The 18902-nt window shown below is 37.6% G+C and overlaps 1 protein-coding gene across 1 annotated transcript in view; it reads left to right on the top strand.

Moving 5' to 3' along the window:
• Positions 1-18902, top strand: part of C2cd6 (C2 calcium dependent domain containing 6) — a 96117-nt gene that overhangs the window by 66215 nt on the left and 11000 nt on the right. The window contains 4 exon segments of the mRNA XM_035438834.1: positions 3868-3904; positions 10156-10217; positions 15472-15534; positions 18211-18282. Coding sequence (XP_035294725.1) covers positions 3868-3904; positions 10156-10217; positions 15472-15534; positions 18211-18282 — 234 coding nt within the window.

Below are 18902 nucleotides of genomic sequence, written 5' to 3'. Positions count from 1 at the left end.
TCACGAGATGGAGGCAGACAGATCTCTGTGGGTTTGAGGCCAGCCTGGTCTACAGAGTGAGTTCCAGGACAGGCTCCAAAGCAATACAAATAAACCCTGTCTCAAAAATTAATTGATTAATTAATTAATTAAATTTTTCAATAAAAATTCAAAAGCAAAATTAGGTAAATAAGATAGGAATGAATATATAAATATCAGAGTGCTAAAGAACCAGTAAGATAAAACAAAAATATTACTAAATGTAGAGTGGTGGATGAGGAAACACTAGACAAAAGAAAGAGAAAAAAGAGAGAAAAAACTGAAAAAGAAAACTACAAGGAAAATGCTGCTAAAAGGAATAAAAGAATAAAAGTGGGAGGGATCAAAAGAGAGAGAGAAGGGCCAGGAATGCTGGCATAACCTTTAATGCTAGCACTTGGGAGGCAAAGGCAGACAGATCTCTGTGAATTCAAGGCCAGCCTGGGCTATATAAGTGAGTACCAGGCCAGCCAAAGCTACATAGACCTGTTTCAGAAAACAAATACACAAAAACTGTCAGCGAGAAAAGGATGTGGTGTTAGATTAGCTTTCTGTGCCTTCAAAGCTTGGGGATTGCCAATTACACAGGTCCTGGCTGGGGCCAGTTGACTTCTGGACTCCGTTCACGTTTCTTTTCTATAGTTTACGCTGTTGCCAATTATGTACTGAACGAGTAACTGCCATTCACCAGAACTGTCTTCATCTTGGTAGTTCCTTTGTATACCAAGGGCCTCTGCTGGACACATTTAGTCTTGCTGTCTGTGGGCTAGGCAGGCTCTCGGATTCTCCCAAGGCTCCCCAGATAATGGTTTCTGGGATGGCTAATGTTTAAACTGGCAAGTGTCTCCCAAGTACATTGGAACTATGGGAAGCAACAATAGCATGCAGATTAGTACAGACAGATGCTGTCTTATATTCAAGACTTCCTAAGTACCAGTCACCTGCATTATGGATGCAGCTGTGGGTAACAAGTACCTGCCTGGAACTCTTGGGCTCTACAGCAGTGAATAACAGGTAAGTTGTTCCAGATGTTATTCCACCATTGGCCTCTGTAGAACTCAGAGTCAAAGCCAGGGCTATCATCCTCAGGTGATACTACCTGCTCCTAGCCCGAGGGAGGGACTATCCCTATGCCCTCCCCTTTTGGAGTTAAGCCTCTTGTAGTCCACAGCCTTTGACCTTTCAGCACCTAACCCTCCGGTTCTCCACAGCTGTTTCCCTTTACTCACCCTGAGGCTGGGAGCAGGCCAGATTCAGGCTCCTTGACATGTAGTTAGTCAGGTCCTCAGGCTAATTCAGATTTTAGCAGTAGATTCTCCCTCTGGATAGTGTTCGGCCACTCCCCTCTCTCAGGTATAGTGACAAAATGGGATTTCTTCCCACTGCTGACTTGTTGGTTTCAGAGATCACTCACCAAAACTCAACTGATTTTGACTTATTGGAGTTTCTTGTTCCTAGTATTTCTGTTTTGACGTTTATTTTCCCCTCTTAGAATTTAAATTTCTTTGCTTAAGTTTTCTTCCGGGTCGTTGAATTTCTCGTTTGTGTTACTGACTTCTGTATACAGGTCCTGAATTGACTTCCTTACTTCATTCATCTGTTTAAGTCCCCCTTGAAGTAACTGATCATTTTTAAAAATAAAAATTAAAAACATTCCTTGTTCAGCATTTCACAAACTATCATTGCTTGCAGTTACTGGGGAGTTATGAGCTTGCTTTCACATTTTCTTGTGTGTTTCTACACTGTAATTTGTGCATCTGTTGTAATGGGTATGTATTTCTATTTCCCCTACTCTTTTGTTGTTGTTTTGTATTATATTTTCTTAGTGGTGGTCTTCTCTCAGACTGATGGTTCCTGCCCCATATAGAAGAGAGGAAGCAGTCAGTCATAGTTAAAACAGTGAAATGCAATAAAAAAGCGACGTAGTACTTAGCTTATAACTGGACACTCATAGGATAAACCAGGATTTTTAAAGATTATTAAAGTTAATGGTATTTTTAACTAAGAAATAAAAAAAGAATAAAGAGCTGCAGAGATGACTCAGTGGTTAAGAATACTTGTTGTACTTCTAGAAGACCTGGGTTCAATTCCCAGCACCCACATTAGCAACTCCTAACCTTCTGGAACTCACATTCCAGGGGATCTAATGCCCTCTTCTGGCCTCTGCACATGGGGCACAGGTAAACATTCATGCACTTAAATATATATACATATATAAATTTAAGTGCATGATATATATATATATATATATATATATATATATATATATAATATATATATATATATGTAAAGCGAATGAGGTAGGGTAAAAGAAAAAGGCAAAACAAAATGTGAATGAGAGGAAAGCATATGTAATGAAGGCATAAGAAAAACAAGAGGGGTTGGAGAGATGGCTCAGTGGTTAAGAGAATTGGCTGCTCTTCCAGAGGACCTGAGTTCAATTCCCAGCAACCACGTGGTGGCTCACAACTGTCTGTAATGGGATCTGGTGGCCTCTTCTGGCCTGCAGGTGTACATGCAGGTAGTGCACCATATACATAAAACAAATAAATCTAAAATCTTTTTAAAGAAATAGAGAACTCATCAAAACCAAAACCAAGCCAGCAAAAAAATTTTAAATTATAAAAAAAAAAAACAGTATAATCTAGTCAACATTTCTTTTCTTTCTGAGATGACTGTGGGCTCCCTGGCTCGTGGGTTTTACTCAAGAGTGGTGGGGTCGCTACTCTGCCTTCTGGGTCCCTGTTTCTTTGTATATTTCTGGGCATATTTAGGAAAGCATAAAACACATGCCTACTAAGTTCAAAACCTAGGCTTCTTCTGAGGTGTCTTCTATTTTTTTCTTGTAGGTTATATTTTATATTTCTTTGCAATTTATTATTTTTATCTATTTACTCAGTTTTTTCTGGAATAGTCCATATTTCAAATATGTCTTGTAACTTTTTGTTAAAAATTGGGTACTTTAACTCTAGGAATAAGTTCTCCCCTCTTTCAAGAGCTGTAGTTGACTGTGGATGGATGTGTTTACTGACTCATTGAAAGTAATTCTGCAAAGACAGTTTCTATTTTAATTAATTTTGTAGTCAAGATTTCCTGAAATACTAAACTCACCTTTTTAAGAAAAATTCCTCCTTCTCTAAGCAGTCCCTTATTTGCTGTAAGTTTTGGGTTATATTCTAGAATCTAAAATAGTTGAACACATCAGGGATTGACTGTTTCATTTATTTCGGTGGAGGGATCATTCTGACATACATGTTATCTCCTATTTGGTTTGTTTCTAATTATTCTTTTGGGGGCATATTATTCTATAATATTCTTTTTATTATTTTTATTTTTATTTAAATTAGAAACAAGCCTGCTTTGCATGTCAATCCCAGCTCCCTCTCCTTCCCCTCCCCCCATCAACCCTCCACTCCATTTCCCCTCTGCTCCCCAGGGAGGGTGACGACTTCCATGGAGGATCCCCAAAGTCTGTCATATCTGGGGCAGGGCCTAGGCACTACCCCATGTGTCCAGGCTGAGACAGCATCCCTCCACGTGGAATGGGCTGTTTCTCTTTATTCTTTAAATTATTATTTTTGTTTCCTGAGACTTGGAAAAATGAAAATAGGTAACAATAAATGTAATATCATTTTCGTTTAATACAAATCACTTGCTGCTTAGGAGTCTATTTATACAATGCTTCAGCCAGGCATGTATGTTACAACCCATAATTACACTGGTTAAATTATTTTAATATAACACAAAGCCAAATGTTAGCAACTTCATTTATTACCATCAATAATGCTGTTTTTAAATTATATTGATATTTAATTCTATCAACTTTCTCTGGTTCATTTTTTATTGTAGGATAAACAAAAGAAGGAAAAAGTTCCTCATTTTCCATGTAAGTTATTTTTTTATTTTTATTTATATTATTTTATTTATTTATTAATAAATTATTACAATTTTCAAATATTGGGTCATTGAAGTTTGGAACACTATCTCTCATAAAATAATTACCACAATTTTTTTCAAAATATAAATCATACTATTTTCTCCTCACTATAAAAACATAGCCTCAGAGTAACCATGGGAAACCTAAACAAAATACAGAAGCTTAAAAGCAGGAGTCCTGGATAGTTTTCTTTGAACATATGTTCCAATGGACTTAGGAAGTCACTTACCACATTTATCTGTTTCTGAAGTTTTTGTCTACCTCATAGTTCCTATGAACACACATTCCTACTTCACAAGGCTTCTTAATGCGGACACAGTCAACATACCTGTATACCAAAAGGCAGTAATAAAAATATTTAACAAGCAACCCAGAATAAACACAGAAAAATAAGATCATACAAACTGGTGAATCAGAGTTCCAGAGGCCCCCCTGAGGAATTATGTTGGGTTGAAGGAAACAGGAGATTCCCAAGGAATCAAGGTAGCCAACACAGTGTATATTAAAGTGGTCCCTTCTAACAACTGGAACAGTCAGAGTTGCAATGACCACATATTCCTTCAGAAGAGACAAAGTAATTAATCAAAATGAAGGTAAATTAACAAGATATCTGTAGTTCATGCTACAGACAGAAGATGAGCAAGTAATTATGTTTCTTTATACATTTGTGGGGTGCAAAGAATAGCACTCATTTAAGGGCCTGTGTAGAAAAGAACCAAGTCAAAATGTAAGGAACAAGCTGTCAAAATTAGGGTTTTAATTGCTGTGATAAAACATGACCATAAATAACTTGGGAAGGAAAGGGCTTAATTCATTTTATAGTTTGTAGTTCATCATCCAAGAAAGTCAGGACAGGAACTGTAGCAGATGCCAGAGAGGAGCGCTGCTTACTGGCATGCTCCATGACTTGCTCAGCCTTCTCTCACCTAGAACCACCAGCTGGGCTCTCCCACATCAATCAAGAAAATGCACCACAGACTAGCCCAAATACCAATCTGGTGGGAGCAGATTTTTTCCATTGATGTTTCCTCTTCCAAAATGGCTCTAGCTTGTGTCAAGTTCACAAAACACCAGCCAGCACACGGGTTATTTTTTAGAACAATTACAGCAAATGGGAAATTTGAATGGCAGAATGTGGTAAAATGAAGGATTTAAACATGATTATAGCAATGTTTCAGCCGTGTGTGTATTTATACAGCCGTTCTATTCAGGAAGCTATTGTAGAACAGGATCTCACTTTCAGAAGCTAATTATTTTAAATTATGGTAAAAATTATTTAAGGTACAATTAAAGTGTTGATTATTCTAGAAAACAAATGACTGCTTGAAAAATCATTCAGAATTAATAAGACATTTCAGGAGATTGGGATATTTGGTTTCCTGTAACGTGATACTGCTATGACTTGAATGAGTCTCCCCCAAACCATGTATTTAATCCTCAGTGCAACAGTGTAAGGAGATGGGGCCTAATGAGGGTGACACACTGTGAGGGTGAACTGAGGTCAATGCTGCTATCACAAGAGTGGGCTTTTAGGGATCTGTGATCTTAATCCCCCCCTTCCTTGCCTTTCTGCTCTCTACCATGGGATGATGTAGTGAAAAGCCTTTCACTAGATGTGGCCCCTGACAGCGGACTTCCCAGCTTCTAGCATTATAGATTTGTGTTCCTTATCAATTATTTGGTCTTGTATATCTTATTATCATAGTGCAAGACAGACTACGATATAATACAGGTATTGAAGAGTGGGCTTTTATTCCAACAAGTACTTGAAAATGTAGAAGCTTCTTTAAAAGGGACAACGGATAGAGATGAAGAATTTGGGGTTGGGGGGCAAACTATAAAAGGTCTAGACTGTCGTAGAGGAACTGGTGTGGGGGACCCTGGTGAGGGCTCAAAAGAGGAAAATCGTGGCTGTGTCATGCTGAGGCCCAAGGGCTTTGCAGAAAGCAAACTAACAACTAGTAAACCAGGATATCTGACAAATTTCTAACAAAACCTGAAGTTGCTGCACGACTACTTTTAACTGAATATAGCAAAATGCTGAAGAGAGTGACTTAAAGAATTTATAGTCAAAAGGGAAGCAGACTGGCAAGATTTGGAACATTTATAGTCTGATCATGTCAAGAATGAAAAGCCATGTTTGGTGAGCAAAAGAAGTTATGAGGAACGGAAAGCAACTCTCTCTTCATTAAGTTAATGGGATGAGAACTCCAAGGCACTCCCGAGAGCTTTGAGGCAAGCTAGGACCTTGAAAGCAAGGTTTCCAGAGAAGAGTTTGTAGAATCTCAGCATTCACTTCTCTGCCACCACAAATGTCTGCTTCCACCATGTGCCACAATGTTCCTCGGTCACTCTGAGTATGGTCTATGCCACTGCATCAGAAAGCCAAAGTAATACTCTGGTAGAAGCCATTGAAAGCTGGTTATGCAGGTACACACAGTTGTCAAGCTACCTGGGGAGGGGAATACAGGTAGGGACTTGTCACAGTGGCATCACCGCTGCAGAGATCCCACTTAGGGCAATGCACAGTAGAACTAGAAGACCTCAATTGCTGCCAGCATGCAAGATGAGTGTGGAAGAGCTGCAGGCATGAGCCCAGAAGTGCTGATGGCCTAGGCTGAAGATAGGCCATGGGTCCTAACCCTCACCCCAGAGTGCCCAGAGAATGGGGTATGAAGTCAAAGAAGATCCTTCTGGAGCCATAGTATTTGATCGTATTTCTTCTTGGGCTGAAGATTCATCACACTCTTGTGCCAGCATTTTGTTTTAGAAGCAGGTAACTTGTTTCACAGGCATACAGCTAGAGGGACATTTGCCACAGAATGAGTCATGTCTTAATCTCACCCAAGTCTGATGTAGACAAGACCTTGGACTTTAGTCTTCTGGGTTGATGGCTGTCTTAGGGTTTCTATTGCTATGAAGAGACACCATGACCACAGCAACTCTTAACAAAGAAAACATTTAATTATGGTGGCTCACTTACAGTTCAGAGGTTTAGTCCATTATCATCAAGGTGGGACATGGTGGTGTGCAGGCAGACATGGAGCTAGAGAGGTAGCTGCTACATGTTGATATGCAAGCAACAGGAAGTAGACTGTCTCATTGGGCATGGCTTGAACATATACGAACCTTCAAAGCCCACCTCCACAGTGACACACTTCCTCCAACAAGACCACACCTACTCTAACAAAGCAATACCTCTTAATAGTGCCACTCCCTTTGGGGGCCTTTTTTCTTTCAAACCACCACAATGGCCAAAAAGTTAAGACTCTGGGGCTACTGGATAGAATAAATGGATTTTTCCATGTGAGAAATGTGAATTTCGAGAGCCAGGAGCCAAATGCTTCACAGAAAGTGTGTGTTGGAAATATTCCCAAGATGGAAGTGTTGGGAGATGGTCCCTAGTGATATATTATTATTCTATGAGAAGAGGGTGAATGATTTAATACTATTATTCCGTAAGTGGGCTTCTTGTTGCAGGCATGGTTTTGTTTCACTAGAGTGAGTCTGCCCCCCTTTTGTGTGTCTCTTCATTTCTCTCTCCTGCCCTTCTACTTCCTGCTATGAGGTGATGTAGTAAGAAAGTCCTCACCAGATCCTAGTCCTTTGATCTTGGCATTACCAGCTTCTAAAACTAAGACATACATTTCTTTCCTTATCATTTATCCAGCCTCAGATAATCTGTTCTAGTAGCACAAAATTGATGGATATCTCGAAAATCTCCATAGAAGGACTTTTGGAGTAAACTGGCAAAAACAGATTTTGAGTTCTATTATTTTCAACCATGTATCAGAAATGGGAAGTTATTCTTTGTATAAAATGAGGTTATAAAGTAGATCCTATCTTGACTCTGCCACTGCAACTGTGATCTTAAGTCATTGTTTTGTAACTGCTTCAATTTTCCATGTATATGGAAAGCAAGCCCAGGGCCTCATACATGCTAAGTCAGTGTTCTATCACTGAGCTACATCCCCACCCCACCCCCATTTTCCCATTTTTAAAATGAAAGAGTGGGCTAGAGATGGTGACATGAGCCTATAATCCTAGATAGGTGGCAAAAGCAAAGGGATTATGAGTCTAGATTTGGTTACATGGTGAGTTTCAGGCTAGCCTAGGCTACCTAGTGAAATTGTGCCTCAAACAATCAAAGCATGGAGCTATATGCTAAGACTACTTCTCTGTTGCCTTAAACTGCCTTAGTCAGTCTCCAGAACTCTGTAAATACTCCATGTATCTATCTTATCTATGCTGACACTTCTGTTTTACAGGTGAGGTCACTGAGGTTGAGGGTGTTGTCACTTGGTAGGAGGCTCACTGAGCATGCAGGAAACCCTCTGCAGTTCATCCTCAGCACACTCTGTAATCACAGAGGTAGAGGCAGGACAATCAGAAATTCAAGGTCAGCTTTGTTACATAGTAAGTTTGAAGCCAGCCTGGGCTACAACAAAAACTGGTCTCAACAACAACAACAACAAAACCCTACATAAATGGGATTTCTAATTATGTATTAAGTGTTTTTGATAGCTGGGTGTGGTGGTTCAGGTACAGCTGGGTGAGGTGGAAGCAGGAAGATCAGTAATCCAAACTGTCCTCAGCTATGAAGCCAATTGGAGGTCAGCCTTAGCTTACCTGAGACCTTGTCTTGAAAGGCCCCCCCAAAAAAATTAAAAATAAAGTGGTTGTAGCAGGCATGGTGGTGCACACCTTTAATCCCAGAACTCAGGAGGCAGATCTCTATAAGTTCTAGGCCATCCTAGACTATGTAGTGATCTCCAAGCCAGCATGGTCTACACAGCAAGTTCCAGGTGAGCCAAGGCTGCATAGAGAGATCCTATCTCAAAAACAAAAACAAAACAACAAAAAGGTGGTTTTTCTATACTTTGCATTATATTTCAATTTGTTCATGCAGACCAATCTTCTATAATAAATTATATACAAATATACATTGCATATTAACATTATATAAAATAAAATCTAGTGCATTAAAGGGCTATTTAGTAAAGTTCACAGGATACCCTTATCAATTTCCTTCAATTACTATCATCTGTAGATAAATTAGAAGTGAGGAGCTAGACAATTACTATCTTTTCTTTTTCTTTCTTTTTTCTCTTCTTTTTTTGAGATAAAGTCTCTCAACAGGATAGCCCTGGGTGTCCTGGTACTCATTATGTAGACCAGGCTGGCCTCCAACTCTGCCTTCTGAGCCCTGGGATTAAAGGCATACACTACTGTGCCAGGCTAGCCCAATTACTTTCAGCACCTTTCACTGAGACCTTCTGAGCTCTGGTATTTATGCACACACATTCTGGCCAAGCAGTATAATTCATTGAAATTATGTTCATTCCACTCCCCACTTTATAATTTTCTTGGTTTATGCAGAAGACACTTCTCTAGTAGCACAAATTGAATTAAGGAATTACAAAATTATTCATGAAAGGTATCTAGAATATAGATTGTCTGCCTATAATTGGGTATGGATAGTGAAGTGACAATGGAAAATTACCCAAATGTTTGTCAGAGAACAGGACACAGCTCCAAAGGATATATACGAGCCACCTTTTAAACAAGCCATGAAGCACAGTTTTGTATAATATACCTAGTTTTGTATAATACACCACCAATAGAAGCTAACTAGGAGTGTTAACAATGATAGTTTTAATTAATATTTTTTGAACTGCCACCAAGAGCCAGAGTTAAATGTGGAAATACTTAACATAAACATTTACTATAAGCTAAATTAATCTCTTACATGCATGACATGTACAGAGCATGGTGACATGTAACTTCTGTTTCTTACCACACATATTCCAACAGGGATACTGAAAATCATGGAGTAAGTAGGTGAAGACCCAAGTGTAAGGGTCTGTCTAGGGACCAGGGTGAAGAGGGTGCTAATGACAGTTAAGGATATCAATAGCATTCACGTTCCTATGCACCAGGCACAGTGTTAGATGTTTTAGACATTACATCACAAAACACTCCTCCCTTGACAGAGCAGTGAAACAAGGCCAGAAGAGGCAGGCTTACTTATCCTATTGAATGGTTAGTTGTACAAACTCATGGAATCCAAGTCCTGAACTTCTGGCCACTGTGCTTTCATTCATGGCAAAGAGCTGTATTTCTAAAGCCCACTTCTCAAATGTTACAAGTGCCAACCAATTTATATGACTTTGGTGGTCTTTTTTTTCATTCTTTTTCAGATGAGTTAGTAATACCTGATAAGCTCACAAGACAAGAAAATACAAATCAAAAAGGGAAAACTGTAAGTAGATGTATATATCCTTTAAAAAATGTTGTCACCTCTATTATTTAGAGTTAATTAATATTTACTGATACTCTTCAATGTGCATGCATGCATTCAGTGACAACTATATATAAATAATAATTATATAATTATAATAATATATAAATTAATGTACTGTAAATTTATACAGCAGTATAAATGGCCTGTTGACTTTAGCAAGCCCTATGATTTAATTCAATGCTTTTTTTTTATAAACAAGCCACATAACTAGTAAAACACAGACTAGAAAGTGGAGGTAAGTCCATCTTCAATGACAGGAATTTTGAAAAGGCCATCTCATCCTAATTGCCCATTTATACTTCAAGTTTACTACTGGATTTCTCTTGTTTATATGCATTGTCAAGCTAACAGCAGCAAGTATTCCAGAAATTGTGTGGCTTGGAATAAGGATCAAACAAGAAAGAAATGTCTAGATGAACAGTAATGAGAAAGAAAATTTTGATCTATCTCAGATTTGCATTTGGAAGGGAAGAACCATGCTCACAGGAAAGGTTTCCAAGCCCTAAGGAAACACCAGTGCTTTTTGTCACGGTATTTAATGATTAACTAACTTGACATTTCACACTAATTCTCTTTCATAGGGAGTAGGTTTGATGTGAGCATGTATTGGAGTCCTTGCAACAGGACATAGTACTCACTGTAAAGTCTTCACTCCTCAATTCTTTAGGACATTGCTGACTCTCAATCCTCATACCAGTTGTCCCAGTAAGCCATTAAGATGTCATGGAGATTTTCATGTGTGGTGTTCACATTTTCATACTAACTCATGCATCAAAAAATAGCTCAAAGACTCCAGTTGACTCCATAGTCTGTGCTTGCATTAGGAGGAAGGCCATGGCCTCTGTACAGTATCATGCTGTTACAGGAGGCTGAGATTCCAAGTTAGAAGACCTGGGCATCAGTGTTTCCACTGTCACCTATGATTACGTTGACACAGTTTGTGATACCTGTATGGGAATCCTTACTGTGCAGTATGCCCTGGAAATTAACATTTAATACTGGCACCATTTTAAGCTGATAATGAGCGTCATTTGAATTTAATGTTCACAAAGTGGGAATTTCTACTGGTTTTCATTATAGGTGAGGACACTGAAGCGGACATTAGATAAACTGCATAGGAATGTCAGGATTTGATCCTAGAGTGCATACAGTTAATCACCTTCCTACCCACCTTGAGAAGTTAAAGATACTCAGTTTCATCCCATTTAATGATGGAAACACTTATACAGCAAAATTCCATAAACCACACAAAAACTTAAGACTGCTATGACACCACTAGGTGATATGATTTTGAGATCACTGTCATGTATGTGGTCAGCCACTGACCAAAAGGTATAGTTAATAGCAATAGAAATGAATGTCATAGCACAGAATAGAACACAAACTCCCTACTCAACCATGATTCAGTAGACAGCCTAAGTAGTCTCATAAGTATTAAGGAAATGTGTGTTGTCAGATTATTGGAATGAAATAATGCAGAATGATATGGGGGGCTTTTCAGAAGATTCAACATCCAACCATTATATAAAACTCTGAACAAACTTGTAATAAATGGTAACTTTCTCAAAAAAAAGCTCACATACTACATTATATTGAACAGTGAAAGACTGTTTACCCTCAAAGGTCAGAAACAAGGCAGAGTGTTTGCTAATAATTCTCTTTCAGTGGAGTGCAAGAAATTTTGGCCATTACAACATGGCAAGAAAAGCAAATAAAATTCATAAAGAATAGAAAGGAGGAAACAAATTACATTTTCAAAGGATACAACTGTCTATATAGAAATCATCAGGTAGCCTATAAAAGATAAATAGGAAACTAGCAAGTGAATGCAGGAAAGCTGATGAATACAGATTTAATTATGCAAAAGCAATAGTATTTATATATACTAACAAAAAATCCAGAAAAATTAATGTACAATAACATAACTCAGAAAAGATAAAATACTTATAAATATATCAAAACATGTACAAAATATAGTGAAAATGACAAGTGATAGTAAAGACATTGAATGTCTAAGTAGAGACCTACTGTACTTCTGACTGGAGAGGTCAGTGTAGTCAAGCTGTCATTCTCTTCAAGCTGCTCCAAAAACTTCATGCAAATTCTGTCTAAACTGTAGCTTTTGTAGAGAAAATATCATTCCAAAAATATATGTAGAAAGTCAGAGACCTCACAATATTGAAAATAATCTTTAAAAGGAACAATTTAGGAATAATTACTTTGTATTATGTAGCAAACAATCAAGAGAGTATGATTTTGGAGGCACAACAGACACACAGATCAGCAGGAGATACTAAACGCACCAGTGGGGCTGCACTGGCTGCTCTTATAGAGGACTGGGGTTTGATTCCTAGCTCTCACATGGTGGCTTACCCCAGTTCTTGGGGATCTGATGTCCTCTTCTTAGCTCTGTGAGCACCAAGCATACAAATGGTACACATAAAAACATGAAGGCAAACTCTCAAACAAAAAGTAAAATGAATAAATCTAATAAATAAAATGTTTTTTTTTTAAATGTCAGCAATAGTCCCACAAATACAACGAAATGGTTGATAATGATGTATATAGAGTGTAATGAAGAGAAGAGACCTTTCCAACTATGTTTGGGTCAACTAGACATTCACAGACAGAAATTTAAATGAATCGTGGCCTAAGTGTCATCTAAAATTTAAAATAGAATGAAACGAAATACTAGTGAAATGTGGAAGAAAATATAGTGGAAAATTTTATAGTTGCTCCTAAAAAAGATTAATAGTTTCTCTTTTAAAAAATGAAAGACAGAAACTAGATCTGTACCTGCCAGTAATTGAATTCTTGAGTACTTATCCTACAGAAATTAAGTTATATGTTATGAAGAGAAGCCTGGGAATCATGTTCACAACAGCCTTACTTATAGCTTGAACTTGGAAACGACCAGATGTTCATTAAATCATAAGCAAACCATGGAGCAATGGTCAGTGGTGAAAGGGGACAAATTATTGATACATAAAGTAACTTTTTTGAATTTTTGAGAATTATGCTAAGTAAAAATTGACAGCTATCAAATACTATAGGCTCTATAGTTGTATTTTGTGACATTCTTGAAATAGTACAATTATGAAATGAATATATTAGTGGTTGTGTATGGAGGCAGGGGGGAAATAAATGTGACTAAAGAAAGGATTTCTTGTGGGATAGCCTGCATCTTACCTTTATAACAGTGATGTCTTCATTGTGAAATTGTACAACAGTAGTGTTAGATGCCACTACTGCGGAACTCTATTAAGGGAGGTACAAGGCTGTCCATTACTTCTTATAACTTAAGAAAGTCTATTTTTTTAATTAAAAGAGAACTTACCTTAAATGTCTTTCTTAAGGATGATAAATCTACACACACACACACACACACACACACACACACACACACACACACAGACACCCCTAAAATAAAACCAAGAGAAATTCAAATGACAGCCTATAAGACAACTTACATACACCAGATTTAGAAGTTTGAAAGAATCTATCACCGGGGCAACAGATTTATAAATTGAAGACATTTCAGAGTTCTAGAACAAATAACTAAACAGCTAAGCTTCACAATCAAGCTGCAAAATCTTCAGAATTCCCTGGGAAAAGAAGCTTTGGAGTAATTTGAAGTTGAAGGGGGAGTTTTTCACGAACCAAGGTGCACAGTGTGTTAAAGAAATGCTCTATTTTGAGACCAACGCCTGGAGTACAAATCTGAACTGGGAAGGACTGACTGCGCCCCTTTCCACATCCAGCTCATCCAGGTGGCCACCTTTCAATAACACCTTCATAAATTAAAGCTTTGACAATATGGCTCAACTAACTTCCATCTAAACACTGGCATTGACTGGATCCTAAATCCTGCCTCCAAGATCAGGATGCATGAAAGGTTGGGAAGGGTGGGAACTTAATTTTACTCAACAAAGAGATTATTTGGTAATGACAAAGAGAAATTGGTATGGTGTGGTGTGGTATAGTATAGAATAAACAAAATATTTAGAATAAAAATGATTAGCAAATGATAAGTATATAAGGTGAGGGGTTTTGTAATATTTGCATTAATATCTATAATGTGCTTTGATCATCCTCACTCTATGTCACCCCTTGTCGTCCTCTTGCTGCTGATCCCTTGCTCCTTCCTTCTAGTCCCCCTTCTATTTTCATGTCTGTAAAAACTTTTTGGTGGTCCAGTGAGCTTCATTGGGGTTCCTACAGGAACCAGTGAGAGCCTATTTACAGGGGCACAGGCACCTTACCAGTTACTGCACTGTTGAAGAAAATGCCTCATCCCTAGTGACCATTTACTGTCTGTCCTCTCAGGGAGGAATGGGCCTCACAGGTGTCTCCCTGCCTCCATATCAGATGCCGATAGGTCCAATTTTGTTTAAGTAAAAGGATTTTATATTCAGCATCTTCAAAATGAACACATTAGTATATTTTGCCTTCAAAGCAAAGAATGAGTATTTTTAAAATATTTATTTATTTTATATGCATTGGTGTTTTGCCTGTGTGTGTCTGTGTGAGGGTGTTGAATCCTCTGGATTCAACAGTTACAGACAGTGATGAGCTGCGATGTGGTGTGTCAGGAATTGAACCAGGATCCTCAGGAAGAGCAGCTAGTGCTCATAACAACTGAGCCATCTCTCCAGCCCCCACAAAGAATGAATATTTAGGAGTGTTCCAATCCATAACATCTTTTACTGTCAAATGATTTGTACTGATTGCACAATCCTCATATAATTCATATAAAGTAATCTGAGGCCCTGGGATAAGCAAGCATCACATGAAGTGTGTTCAGTTTAAAAAGTACATAATTTATGGGGGTGGAGGGTCCTTTACAATTTTAAAAGAAAGAGTGAAGTTCCTGGAGCTTCTTATTATCTAAATATTTGTACACACTCAAAAACAACAATAAAACAGGCAGAAAAGTCACCAAGAAAATTATGGTCATGTGTCACTCTTATTGGCCCTTTGGTCTTTTATTTTCTAAGCAGTTCAATGTTAAATGACAGTAGACTTACATTTTGATCACAAATTCAGTCTAAGTATGAATAATTAAACACATATCACGCCCCTTCATTGTCCCTTTTTAAGTGGAAAAAAACAGTGCTAAGTGTCTCTTCATGGCCTGCACAGCCACAGTTGTCCCACCTATGATTTTAAAGAGATTGTAACTTGATCTTCTGAAACCTTTCTTGAACTACAGTCCAACCAGCTAAGGACATTTTGGGAAAGACAACCTACTGACATTGTCGGTCGTCTCCGAAAGGTAAGGATGATATCTGGCTGGAAGACAATTTATGGGGGTGGAGGGTCTTCAGCAAACTGAGGGCCATGGGAAACTGTGCAGGTGCAAATCTTGTCAACAAGCTCCTTCAAGTAAAGCTAGAAGGATGTCTTGCAGCTGACCCAACCATGGCTACCACTTGACTTCATACTGGCATTGTCTCCTGCTAAGGTATCACTAGAGCTGGAATTCCAAGAATTCTCTTTTCTCCATGGAAAACAATCTTCTCCAAACTTCAAAAGTACATTAACTGTGTTTTCTTTCTTTCTTTCTTTCTTTCTTTCTTTCTTTCTTTCTTTCTTTCTTTCTTTTTCTTTTCTTTTCTTTCGTTTTCTTTTCTTTTTTCTCCGAGACAGGGTTTCTCTGTGTAGCTTTGGAGCCTATCCTGGCACTCGCTCTGGAGACCAGACTGGCCTGGAACTCATAGAGATCCACCTGCCTCTGCCTCCCGAGTGCTGGGATTAAAGGTGTGTGCCACCAACGCCTGGCTTTTTTCTTTTCTTTCTTTTTTTTTAAAGTACATTAACTGTGGATCTCTGCTTTTAATAGCTGTTAAACTGCCTTTAGTATATTGTTACTTCCACTTAAAAATTTTGAAAACATCTGACAGCTTGAAAGATACTGTTGTCCATGGAACCCATAGTAAAGGTCACACTGTAGTTATTCACGTTATAAGTTTCCCTTATGTACTCCTCCATTTTAGCTCAAGCCAGGGATGTCAGTAGGTCCAGTCTTGGGCAGACTTTGTGAAAGTAATCACAGGAGTTAGGCAGAAATTCCTAGATTCAAATCCATATTCTTCTATTTTCATCATCATTAAACTTTGAGTAATTAATACCATGTGCTGGCACCTATTTCAAGAAACTTCAAAGAACTTCAACCATTATAGGCATTTGTTGAATGGTAAGCACCCTTTTATCCCCTATATGAGAATAAGCACTAGATGGAAAGTAGGAGTAGTGTATCAGAAAATATGAGCATAAACACTGCGAGATTATCCTTTAAAATGGATGGACTAACATGCATGCATACTCAAATGTAGGTAAAGACCCATCATCCTTCCCCGAATTTCAGTGTTTTGTTCATTTGCTAACAATATTCTACCAATACTTGTTTCATTTTTTGATTATTGAGAGTGAACAGTTCTCATGTGTGTGTCATCCTTATTTGACTGCTATGTTTACAAATAGTTATATGCTTATTTATTTACATGTAAAATTATTTTTATATTCTAAAATATAATGCTTTGTAATCTGTGATGTTTACTTACGGTTTTCAGTTTAAATGTTGATGGTGTCAAATGTAGAAGCTTTTCCTCTACAGTTGTTAGCTTATATCTAGTTATAATATCTTGTTTAGAAAATACTTCTTCTTCCCAAGATGACATCAGTATTCTAGATTTTTCTATTATATGCTTTTTTATGTTTACCTCTTTTTGTGTATGTGATGATGAAGATTGAACCCAGAGCTTTACACATGCCAGGAAAGTGCTCTGCCAACTAAACTGTGTACCCAGCTCATGTTTAGCTCACAAACCCTCTGGGGTTCTTTTTATATGTAACAAAAGAAACTCATTTGTCTCAATGCTATTTCATAAAATTATCCAAGTAGTTTACATACTTTGACCCTTTTCTTATTTTATCACCAAGACAAACTGGTAGCATATAATTTATATGAGAATGTTTAAAGGGCTGGAGAGATGGCTCAACAGTTAAAGGGTAGGTTCACAACCAAAAAAGAATGTTTCAAAGCCTCATCCTTTTATGTCAGTAGTTAGTGGGGGTTGTTTTTCTACCTAGTAAAGAGAGAATGCCTGTGACAGCCAACATGGAGAGCTATGGATGAGTCCTGATTACATGGAATGGCTGCAACCAACCATGCCTAGCCCTTAGACCTCCTACTTAAATGAACATTTCTCATTTGTAATGAAGCATATTGTTTGAAAGCAAGCATCATAAAATCCTAGGATGTCTTCAAAATCAAATGTACATACTGCATGCTAAAATTGGTTATATTTAAATGTTACCCATTGTTAGAACTTAGGAGAGTGCCTTGTCTACTGTAGTTGCTCAGTGTTTGAAAATAATTGAGTTAAGGAATGACAAAATAATAAATTCACAAAAATTCAATAAGAAATATTTTTAGGAAGTTGGAGAAATAGTTCAGTGGTTAAGAGCACTTATGCAATCATGCACACCAGTTTGAATCAAAGAACCCTGCAAATGCCTGTAACTCCAGCTCCAGAGTTAGTACATGAATGTTAACAACAAACCTAGAGGTAGATTGTCTTAAATCTAATTAGAAGATAGAGACTGACTGAATGAATGAAAAGCCAAGGTCTAAGTGTTTGCTGTCTGCCAGAGACTTGCCTAGTTGCAAAGACATGCACAGACTAAAAAGGTTGAGATTGAAGTGATCTTCCAATCAAATGGAATGCAAAAGCAAACAAGAGTGGCTATATCTGACAAATTAAACTTAGAGCCAGATAAAGAAGATCCCTATATACTTGATAATCTCTAAAGCAAAGTCATTATGAGACAAAATTCTTATTTAGCTTTAAACAATGGTTATACCTTTAGGGACTATTGAAGTAAAATACTCTTGGAAAATACTTTTGTATTATAAGTTGTCTAAAATCAAAACTTCTTCTTTTACAAGGTGGCTTTTGCACAAAACGAGTATACTACACCAATTTTCAGAGCAGAATATACAGAATTCAAACCAAAACATCCGGTGAGTCCTATTACTGTAGTCTGGTAATTATATTCAATTATAAACCAATTATATTCATTTACCAGGTATCTCCAATACTACATATGCATATCTATGTATATTTGAGTATACATAAATAACATATATTTTTGTCTCAAACCAGAATTAGTAAATGGCTGACTACTTTTAAAAATATGTATTTCCAAAATCATTTGAGCTTGTCAATTTCAATCTGAAAATGAAAACTTGGAATATGTGTTTCTGAAAAACAAAAAGAAATAAAACAAAACAAAAAAATCTTAATATGTCACCTGAGCATCTATTAGCATTTGAAAGTAATTATAATAAGTTACAATCATTAAAATGCACTTTCAAGATGAGTTGAAGTGAATTATTAGGCTGATTATTTCAGATTTTGCATTTTTTTCAGTCTTACCATGTAGAAGTTGCACAAAGAGACTGAATAAGAGGCTACCAGAAAAGAGTTTAGAAGATGAACCTTTTAATAGCTGAGCTAGCACTCTAGCTGGATGGTGAAGTCCTTGCTGCTGTCTCAGAGGGCCTGAGTTTGGTTCTGGGTACCCAGAGCTGGTACCTCCCAACCATCCATAATGCCAGCTCTAGAGATCCAAGTCATC

This window comes from Cricetulus griseus, chromosome 2, assembly GCF_003668045.3.
Source record: "Cricetulus griseus strain 17A/GY chromosome 2, alternate assembly CriGri-PICRH-1.0, whole genome shotgun sequence".
Lineage (NCBI taxonomy): Eukaryota > Metazoa > Chordata > Mammalia > Rodentia > Cricetidae > Cricetulus > Cricetulus griseus.
This window is presented reverse-complemented; position numbering and strand designations above follow the sequence as displayed.